General features: G+C 46.7%; 1 protein-coding gene across 2 annotated transcripts; it reads left to right on the top strand.

Moving 5' to 3' along the window:
- The first annotated feature begins 370 nt into the window (after positions 1-370).
- Positions 371-10,309, top strand: LOC111946167 (uncharacterized). 2 transcript variants are annotated; one of them, XM_086873688.1, is made up of 2 exons: positions 371-450; positions 9,414-10,309. In XM_086873688.1, exon 2 carries the CDS (start codon positions 9,446-9,448, stop codon positions 10,184-10,186), a length of 741 nt encoding a protein of 246 aa, XP_086729814.1. In that variant the 5' UTR covers positions 371-450; positions 9,414-9,445; the 3' UTR covers positions 10,187-10,309. The 2 variants fall into 2 exon arrangements, with proteins under 2 accessions (XP_086729814.1, XP_086729815.1); XM_086873689.1 differs by having other exon boundaries at positions 376-450; positions 9,419-10,309.
- The last annotated feature ends 434 nt before the right edge of the window (positions 10,310-10,743 follow it).

Raw genomic sequence — 10,743 nt, 5'->3', positions numbered from 1 at the left:
GCCCCCGCAGAACCGAGCGCGGCTCCCACCTGCGATGGCCGGGGCCGCCTCCGAGCTCCGCCGCCACCTCACCGGGCTCCGGCCGCTGCTGCCGCCGCTGCCGGGCCCGCACAGACGCTCCGGTCAATGGCGGCGCTCCTGCGCCACGGCCGCCCTGGGGGCGCCAGCGGGGCCGGGCTTGTCCCCGCTCTGCCCAATCAGCGCGCGCCATAGCCACGAGTGACGGCAGAAGCAGCCAATCGCAGCCAGCGGCGGGCTCTCCACACGGCACGGCCTCGCGTGCCTTGGGCTGCGCTCCGCCATTTCTCGGCCCCCTGGGCTGAGGAGCGGCCCCCGCGCTGGGCCCGGCCCGGGCAGGAGGCCAAGGAAGCGCCGCTGCGCTGAAGCGCCGGGAGCTCGGGGTGCCCGGCAGCTGAGGGCGCTGCGAGCTGAGGGCGCTGGGAGCTGGGGGTGAGTCCGGGATGGAGCAGGGCATGCCGGAGCGAGGCCAAAACTCTGTGACTCTCCTTCCTGTCCCGGGCGGGGAGCAGAACACTCAAGGAAAGGCTCGGGGGTCGGGATGAGGTTGGGGACAGTTCAGTCCTTGGTCACGGGCACAGCACACCTGACTTGGGAAAATTAATTGAGTTTATTCTCAAACGTGTCAGAACAAGAAAACGAGAAGTAAAGTAATTCCTACGGAAATCCATCTTCCCCCCAGCTGTCCCTCCTTCCCGGGCTTAACTTTGTGCCCCTCTCCGTCCCCCTCCCCGCCCAGAGGCACAGGGATGGGGGTCACAGTCAGGTCATGTCACTGCCTCCCCCTGAGGGCCAGGAATCCTTGTCCTGCTGCAGCCTGGGGTCCCTCGCAGGGGCCAGAGTCCCTCAGGACCAGGCTGCTCCAGCGGGGATGGCCAGGGGGATCCCCGAGTGCGGCCAGGAGCCACTTGCATGGCTGTGCAGGGGCTTCTGCCGGGCTCGGGGCCTCTCTCAGGCACCCCCTGCTCCGGCCCGGCCTCACTGCCCCCCTCACCCCCCATGCAGCGAGTGCCCGGGCAGGGAGATGCACGATTTTCACGGGGCTGAATCTCGGTGTTTCTGAGCTTTATTGGGCTGAATGTTGGTGTTTTTTTTTTTTTGTGGGGGCAGAATCTTTGTATTTTGGGGGGATATCAGATTTTTGGTGTTTTGGAAGTTTTTGATCTGTCTTTGTTAGCATTCAGGAACATACATAATTGTAGATTGATTGTATGCAGGTGCTTTATTGTAGCGTGCAGGAACTGGGGGTATCAGCAACCCAAATCTACCTCCATCGTCTTTGTCCAAAGTGCAGATGTTTATACAATTTCAGCTGTAGCAGTAATCACTATAACAACCTTATCAATATTGCTTCACTAATATTGCTTCATTAACTTTATCTATATTGCGTCATGAGAGTTAGCTCATCCTTGCATGAACATGTCGGAATCTTATCTCTGGGTGGGTATCTTGGAGACCCCCAGTAGCAGTTCCCGTTACCATAAACATTTCAGCTTGCTAGTCCATCCCTAATACCAAGCATTCTTGTGGCCTACCTCTAAATGATTTTAAGAAACATCTTCAGAAACATTTAACCCCATAGTAACACATTTCCCCCCTTTAAAAATATTTTACTTTACTGTAATAAGTGTAATGCTTTCACTCTATACAGTCCTTTTTCTGTGTTTATACTTGATGTTCATCTTTGAATCCACAGTTGTCGTAAGCGTTGTTACACTCTGGAGGACTTGGAGATGACAAATGTGGATGTGGATCTCTGTCCCATGTCAGCGCCTTTATTATCTTCTGGTTCCAGGATACTCTTTTCTTTATCTCTCCTTTCAGAACTGCACAGATTAACTAGATTACAAAGAACACAATCAGTAGGATTATCAGACTCTCAAGAATAGGTTTGATCCATGAGCTCACATTCCATCCTAACCCTTCAAAAATTTTATCTACCCAACTTGTGGTCAGATCTTCCCTCTCTTTCTGTGCTTCATGTTCTATTTGTTTTAGTGGATTAATGTTGTGTTCTACATCTGCAGTTCCATTTGGACTGTGGATGCAGCAGTGATCAATTTGTCCTTTTAGGTACCCGCACATTCCGTGTTCTTTCAACAATAACAGATCTAAAGGCAATCTGTTTTGCAGGGTCATTTTAGTTGTTGCTTGTAATTGTACATTTAGCTCTCTAAATCCCTCTTTGGTAACTCTTGCCAATCTTTCTACCTGGCCTGTAAGTTTGTACAACATCTTTCTATTTGTTATAATTTGCTATTGGACCAATCAAGGATTCCAGAACCCACTCAAATTTTATACTACTGCCTGGGGTTCCTGCCATCTTTCTTCAGATTTGTTTTCCTGAACTTCTTGTCTAGTCCTTATTTGCAGAAGTTCATGTTCTCCCTTGAATGGGGACCTTTTCCAAATTGGGCATAAGGTGGGGAGGCCTAAAGTAATCTCTTTTACTTTTTCACCTGCAGGCAAATGTGTTGTCCAGGTGCCATCGCTTGCTGCCCACCAAATTGGCCTGGACTCTGAACTGTACTTGTGCTACATATTACCTTTTGGATCACTTGTCCTATCTTGTCATTTATTTCACCTTGTTTGTGTTTGTTTCCTCTGAAGGCACATCCAATTTGCAGGGCTACCACAAGTGGTGGCATTTGTTTTATTTCTTCATCATCAGAAGTACAGTCCTAAGTTTTGTTCCATACCCACCAATTCACTTTGTCTGCCTCCATTCTACTACTGGTTGCAGTGTTCCATACCCCTGGATCTGTTTCACTTTCAGAGCCTTCCCACTTAATGCACCAAGGGCTATCTGCCATAGATTGGAATTTCTGAAGCCCACTCATTGCCCATGCACTGTCCCAAGCTTCAGCCCGATCTTTTCCTTCCTGTCCTTCACACTTCCACTTCAATACTGGAATCTTTTTCTTTAATAACCTTTGCTATCTTTTCATAACACCATCCATAATTCCCTAATCCCCCATACTAGCCTAGTTTTGGTTCATACTTTCCTCCATTTTCATGACAATCCCATGTAGATGAATACTTTGGCTTCACAGCATTTTCAAACACTGTCTTATTTGGGTACTCGTAATCTATGTGCAGTACACAGCTCACATTTTCATTTTTATTCTTTTGTATTTCATGTAATTTTGATGTTCTAATTCCCCGATTTATTAGGTCTCTTGCTGCCTTTGGTATTGGCAGACAGGCAGTTATTTTGCTGGTGTTTTGCATGTTGGCCAAATCTTGAATTAATCCAATCATCCCATTTTCTGCCTGAATAGTATGAGAGACTTTTATCACTTGTGTTTCTGGCTGCACCCCCACATCCCTCTTCATTCTAAAATGAAGAGTTGTGAGCTGATCCTTTTGCATTTCACATCCCAAGGTAACATTGATTCCAACTGATGGCACTAAAGGCCATGAAATAATCACCATTACAGTCACTAGCAACCTAGACATTTGAAACAATCAAACCCGCTTTATCTGCAGCTTTGTTGGCCCTACAGTTTGTGCAGTCCACAGTGCAGGGGAAACCTTCTTCACCCTGGTGTAATGTATGCAGGGATCCAGTCCAGCTCCTTTGACTGCTGTCAAGGTAGTTAACAGTACCTGATAGGGTCCATTCCACCTTTCTTTTAATGGTTCTTCCTTCCAGCTTTTACCGTACACTTCATCTCCCGGGGGGATGTCATGAACTGGATTCTCAAGAGTCAGCGGCCTGTTCCACACAAGGGTGCTCCGAAGTCGAGCTCGAGCTTTTCCAAGAGACAGAACATAATTCTACACCTCTTGCTTCCCTGTAACATGTACATTTGGATTAGGTTCAGGGCATCCATATGGTTTCCCATCCAATATCTCATAAGGACTGACTGACATCCCGCTTCTAGGCTTTATCTGAATCCTCAGCAGTGCTATTGGTAAAGCTTGTGGCTACTGCAATTTAGCCTCTTGGCATCTTTTGCTGATTTGCCTCTTCAATGTCTGATTCATCCTCTCTACCTGCCCACTGGATTGGGGTCTCCATGGTGTATGGAGATGCCAAGCTATTCCCAGTAACCTACTCACCTCCCTCACTGCTGTGGCTGTGAAATGTGGGCCCCTATCTGATGATATTCCTAGAGGCACCCCAAATCTTGGAATGATTTCTTGCAGTAAGCACTTGACTGTCTCCTTTGCTTGATTTGTGTGACAGGGAAGAGCTTCTGGCCATCCTGAAAATGTGTCAAGCCCTACCAATAGATATTTGTATCCTCGAGTTCTTGCTAATTCTACAAAATCTACTTGCCAATAATCTCCTGGTTCTACTCCTACCCGTATTTTCCCTAATTGTGCCTGTCATCTAGCCACTGGATTGTTCTTTAAGCAAATTTCACATTTTGACATTACTGATTTTGCCATTGTTAACATCCGTACTGAAATTAAATTTTGTTTTAACGATTTCACCAATGCCTCTGCACTCCAATGACATTTGTTATGTTTAATTTGTAGAACTTCTCTCATTATCAAGGGGGGTACCACTACTTGTCCCTGTGTAGTCACATACCACCCTTCTGAATTCTTCTGTGCATTCAGTGAGCGTCCCAATTTCTCATCCTCTATTGAATATTTTGGTTCTGGAGGTAAATTGAATTGAGATACATTAGTTTTTAAAGGTATCAATGCCATTGCAGTTTTCACTTCTCGAGCAGCTTGTCGGGCTGTCCAGTCTGCTTTCCGATTTCCCTCATGAGTTTTGGAGCTTCCTGATTGGTGAGCTTTGCATTGCATGATTCCTACTTGCTCGGGCTTTTGTACTGCTTTTATTGATTGCAGGACTGCATCTTGATGTTTAATGTGTGTGTCTTTAGAAGACAGCAGTCCTCTTTCTTTCCCCGGTACCCCATGTACATGCACCACTCCAAAAGCATGTTTTGAATCAGTCCAGATATTTACTTTGTTCCCTTCACTCATCTCTAATGCCCTGGTTAAAGCAACCATTTCTGCTCGTTGGGCAGATGTGTTTGCTGGTAAGGAGCAAAGCTGGATTCAGAAGGTTTATCTGTCTTTAATGTGACACCATCGTGCTCGGTTGGGATTACCTGGAATTTCATCATCCTGCTTGGAGATAGCCATTGGCCCCCCTTTTATTCTAAAACAGTGGTCACCATGTGTGGCACATAGACATCTATGTGTCTGCCCATCGTGAGTTTCCTGGCTTCTTGGATCAGCATCACAGTGACTGCAACTGCCCGCAGGCATGAAGGCCATCCGGCACTCACGTTGTCAAGTTGTTTGGAAAAGCAGCCTACCAGCCTTTTCCAGCTTCCCAAAGGTTGGGTCAGCACTCCCAGTGCTGGGTGTGATCTTTCATGCACAAACAGCTGAAAATCTTTGGATAGATCAGGAAATCCTAATGCCAGAGCTGTTGTCAATGCCTCCTTCAGTTTGAGGAAGGCCTCCTTCTGTGGTCTGCCCCAGGTAAGCGGTTGTGTCTTCTGGGCTTCATACAGGGGTTTTGCAATTAGTCCATAGTCCATGATCCACAGGCTATACCACTCTGTCATCCCAAAGCAAACTCGCAGCTCATGCAGGTTCTGGGGTTCTGGAATAGCACAAATAGCTTGAATACGGTTAGTACCCAATTTACATTGCCCTTGTGAGATTTCACATCCCAGGTAAATCACAGTCTGTTGGACAATTTGTGCCTTTTCTTTAGACACCTTATATCTTCCCATTCCTAGTTGATTTAAAATTTCAATTGTTACCTTTATGCAGGTTGTTTTCTCTTCTGTAGCTGTCAGTATATCACCAACATACTGTAACAGCAGGTATTGTTCTCTTGGTACTTGCCCATTCTCGTTCCAAATCTCCAGCTCCTTCGCCACCTGACTTCCAAATAGGGTTGGACTGTTCTTGTATCCTTGTGGGAGTCGTGTTCAGGTGAGCTGAGTTTTCCTTCCATTGTCTGGATTTTCCCATTCAAAGGTAAACAGTTTCCTACTTTCTTTGTCAAGTGGTATGCAGAAAAAGTCATCTTTTGAATCAATTACAGTAAACCATTTCTATTTCTCTTTCACAGATGTCAACAATGTGTAGGGATTAGCTAGCACTGGGTAAATATCTTTAGTTATTCCATTTATTGCTCTCAAATCCTGTACTAGTCTGTACTCACCATTTGGTTTCTTCACTGGAAGTATTGGTGTATTCAATTCTGATTCACATTCTTCTAAAATTTGGTACTTCAAAAATTTATCAATAATCTTTACTATTCCTTGCCGTGCTTCTGGCTTTATGGGATACTGTTTAACCTGGACAGCTTTTGCTCCTTCTTTTCATTCTACATGTCCTGGTTGTGCCAACTTAGATTTTCCTGGTATGTCTGTTTCCCATAGAGAGGGAATTACTGCATCCTCTACTTCCCGAGGGATAGCAGGGTCTGGTTTTTCTTTTATCATTAAGATTTGTCCTGTCTTTGATTCAGGTATTTTCATTGAAAGCTCCCCGTTTTCAAAAGTTATCACTGCATCAAGTTTTGCTAATAAATCTCATCCTCAAAGTGGAATTGGACACTCAGGCATATATAAAAATTCATGTGTTAACACTTTGTTTCCAAAACACAAATCCAGGGGTTGCAGGAATGGTCGATTCTCCTCCTTCCCTGTGGCTCCAACTATTGTTGCTGTTTTGTCTCCAGCTTGCCCTTTTAGATCATTTAGCACAGACTATGTAGCCCCTGTATCCACCAGAAATTTTACTTCTTTATCTCCCAATTGTATAGTTACTAAAGGTTCTTGTATTGGTTTTTGTTCTGATTCTAGTCAGCTGTTGTACTCCCCCACCACCATTAATTTGGAAGCATCTTGATTCTGCTTGAACTGCTTGCCCTGGTTAAACCGATTTGGACATTCATTTTTCCAGTGCCCCTCTTGTCTACAAGAAGCACATTGATTTAACCACAATCTTGGCAAAACCCATCCCCCTCGTCCTCTGCCAAGTCCGCCCCTCCCCAGTCCACGACCACCTCTGCCGCATCCTCTGAAACCTGGATTCTCTCTTCCTTGGATCACTGCCAAAAGATTTTGCTGCTGCTTTTTACTAGCTTCCTTTTCCCTGTTACTGTATACTTTCCAAGCCACTTCAAGTAATTGATTCAAATTCCTTGTATCTTCTCCTTCTGACTTCTGCAGTTTTCTCCTAATATCATCCTGCGACTGCCCAAGAAAAATGAACACAAGCTGAACATTCGCTGTTCTGTTTCTAGTTGAAGATCTGTATACTTTCTTGCTGCCTCCTTAAGCCTTTCCAAAAATGCAGCAGGGGATTCTTTCTTTTCTTGTCTTATCTCATACAATTTAGACCAATTCATAGCCGTAGGTACAGCATTCCCAACCCCTGTCTGGAGCCACTCTTGATATCTCTTCAGGCTCCGCATGTCCCCAAAGGCATTGGGATCCCACCCTGCATCCTCGGTTAGAAAGTTCTCATCTAAAGTCGTCGTCAGCACCCCAGTTCTGAGATCTTCTCTCATCTTCTCCTTGGCTGCTCTAAGCACCATCTCTTTCTCAGTAGAGTCCATTTAATTATCCACTATTACTTGTATATCATCCCAAACTGGATCTGAGTTTTCATAATCATTTTTACCACCCCTGCTACTTTATCAGGGTTTTCTCTCTAAGTTCCAGCTGATTGTTTCCAAATTATCAAGTCTGCGGGTGAAAAAGGAACTTCTACAAAGATCCGGCCCTTCTACTGCTACTCCTTGTCTCAAGGGGGCAATCACAGTCCGCCTTTGTCTGCCCAAATCTTTTCCCGTTCTACCCAGAACCGGAGCGAGCTGTGACCGAGTCCGATGGGATACCGGTGTCGCTGATTTATTATCATCACCCCTGCTACTGCTGTCTTCCTCCCCAGCATTTTTCACATTTCCTTGTATCACGGTTAGATTTGGATCATCTCCTGGAGAAGAAGGATCAGGTGAAGGCGGTAGAGGAGGATAAAGAGGGCAAGGTGAAGTGGGATTAGGCGAGATAGGGTTAGGTGAAATAGGATTGGGTGAAGTGGGGGCAGACAAAACAAAATTGTGTTCTTTTGGTTCTGCTGAATCCACTTGTAAATCAACATCCATCTCTTTCCCCCAACACAAACTTTCTTTTAATGCCAGGTGCTCTAAACAACTTTTTCCTTTTACACAAAGCTCACATTTATCACTCACACATGCCTTAACTGCCATCAATCCACACTCAGCCTGCCATTCTGGCTTGTCTCACAAATAGAAAAACAAATCAACGTACGAAACTTCATCCCACTTTCCCTCGGGCTTACAGAACAACATCAACTGTAAAATGGTGTTCTACTGCAAAGATACATTTCTCAGCCACTTTTCCCCACTGTCCAGGTCATATCCTGGCCACCATGTATTACAGTAATCAATCAACTTTATGTAAATCTTGCCCAAAGTTTCCCTGTTTGCAATGTGCTAATAAGCACCCCAAAGGAGAAGTAGGTGGTACAGGGGCATTGCCACCTCAAATCCCTTTAAGCTTCTCCATGTTACAGTTACAATACACCACACACCACTGCTGCCCAACCTGCAACGCTTTCGCACTTGTCTGACAGGCGGCGCCTGGGCAATACCAGGAATTCCTCCAGCCCAACCGTGCGAAGCTTTGGCTGCGTCTTATCGGCAGGCACCAGAGCAGACCGAAAAGCACCTCACCTCTCTCAGAGGGACGTTGTGAGCGGCGCAGATGGTCGCAGCTGGATGGGCTTCCCGAGAATCCCTCGGTGCCGGCTGGAGCATGATCGGGTCGTGAGCTCGCTCAGCAGCACTCACAGCGTCCCATCTGGGTCACCAAAATGTTAGCGTTCATGAACACACATAATCACAGACTGATTATATGCAGGTGCTTTATTGAAGTGCGTGGGCACTAGGGGTATCAGCAACCCAAATCTATCTCCATCGTCTTTGTCCAAAGTGCACATATTTCTACAATTTCAGCTGTAGCAGTAATCACTATAACAACCTTATCAATATTGCTTCATTAATATTGCTTCATTAACTTTATCTATATTGCTTCATGAGAGTTAGCTCATCCTTGTATGAACATGTACGAATCTTATCTCTGGGTGGGTATCTTGGAGACCCCAAGTACCAGTTCTCGTTACCGTAAACATTTCAGCTTGCTAGATCATCCCCAATACCAAGCATTCTTGTGGCCTACCTCTACATGATTTTAATAAGCATTTTCAGAAACATTTAACTCCATAGTAACGTCTTGATGTTTGGAGGATATTTGTGCTGAATCTTGGTGTCCTGGAGGTTCTTCCAGACACAAGATGCCCAATGACTTCCTGAGATGAACTTGGGCAAGAAAGAATCCCCACCCCAAGACACTCTTCTCTTGTTTTTTCCCCAGACCAGGATTTTTCATTCCCAAACCGAGGCCAGATGGAGGAGAAGGAAAAGCCCCAGAGATCCCACACGAGGAGGGGCTGCAAACCCAGCCCAAGGAGCTGTGAAGAGGAAAGATCCCCCCTGTGCCAGGAAGGTGGCCAGAGATCTTGCCAGAGCTCGGAGCTTGGGGTGAAGCCTCACGGAGGGGAGAAGCCCTACAAGTGCTTGGAATGTGGGAAGGGCTTCAAAAAGAGTTCCTACCTGATCCGGCACCAGGTGATTCACACTGGGGAAAAGACCTGCGAGTGTGGGGAATGTGGGAAGAGCTTCAGCCAGAGCTCCAGCCTCATGCGGCACCAAGTGATTCACACTGGGGAAAAGCCCTACAAGTGTGGAAAATGTGGGAAGAGCTTCAATGACCGCTCCAGCCTTAGGAAGCACCAGAGGAGCCACACAGGGGAACGACCCTACACCTGCTTGGATTGTGGGAAGAGCTTTGGGTGGAGTGACACCCTGAGGACACACCAGCTCGTTCACACCGGGGAGAAGCCCTACGAGTGTCCGGAGTGTGGGAAGAGGTTTCAGCGCAGTTCCACTCTCATCAGACATGAGCGGATTCACACAGACGAGAGGCCCTTCCGCTGCCCCGACTGCGGGAAGAGCTTCAACCGCAACACCATCCTCACTGCCCACCGGCGCATCCATACTGGGGAGAGGCCCTATGAGTGTCCCCAGTGTGGGAAGAGCTTCTCACAGAGATCTAACTTGACCCAACACCAACGGAGTCACCATTAAGGGAAGCCCTGCGAGTGCCCCAAGTGTGGGAAGAGCTTCGTGCGCTGCTCCAGCTCCATCCCCCATGGGAGGATGGGCGTTGGATGATCCCCAGTGACCCCCGTTGGGCAGAGCCCTGGTGATCCGTGGTCCTGGTGATGCGTGTTGGGAAGACACCTGGCTGGGAGGCTCCACATCTTCCTGGCTCCCTGTGGGCACCTGGATGAACACAGGAGCAGGAACATCCATTCAGACACAGATCAGCAATGGGAATTCCTTGGGGAAAGCTGATTTGTTGACTTTCAATCCCAGAAAATTGTTAAAAGTAATGGAATTCACAAGCCCTATTTGTTACACTTCAACATGTTGTTCTTCCCAACACCTCTCCTTCCTTTTTTTGGAATTCAACACAAACTTAGAGTAAAAAAGTTTTCTAAGTGCTTTTGCTGCGTGATGCCACATTGTGTCGTCCATGCAGAAATTAATGAAGAAAACACCAATTGCCTACTGAGACCCTTCTGCTCCCTTCCAAATCACTACTCAAGAACAAGCCTCAGGCACATGCCCATAGTCCCTCT

This window comes from Cyanistes caeruleus, unplaced genomic scaffold, assembly GCF_971803275.1.
Source record: "Cyanistes caeruleus unplaced genomic scaffold, bCyaCae1.hap1.1 HAP1_SCAFFOLD_103, whole genome shotgun sequence".
NCBI classification, from domain to species: Eukaryota; Metazoa; Chordata; class Aves; order Passeriformes; family Paridae; genus Cyanistes; species Cyanistes caeruleus.
This window is presented reverse-complemented; position numbering and strand designations above follow the sequence as displayed.

Bases quoted from the DNA above. Each gene is read 5' to 3' on its own strand.
- LOC111946167 (XM_086873688.1), top strand. From the start codon at position 9,446: ATGGAGGAGAAGGAAAAGCCCCAGAGATCCCACACGAGGAGGGGCTGC.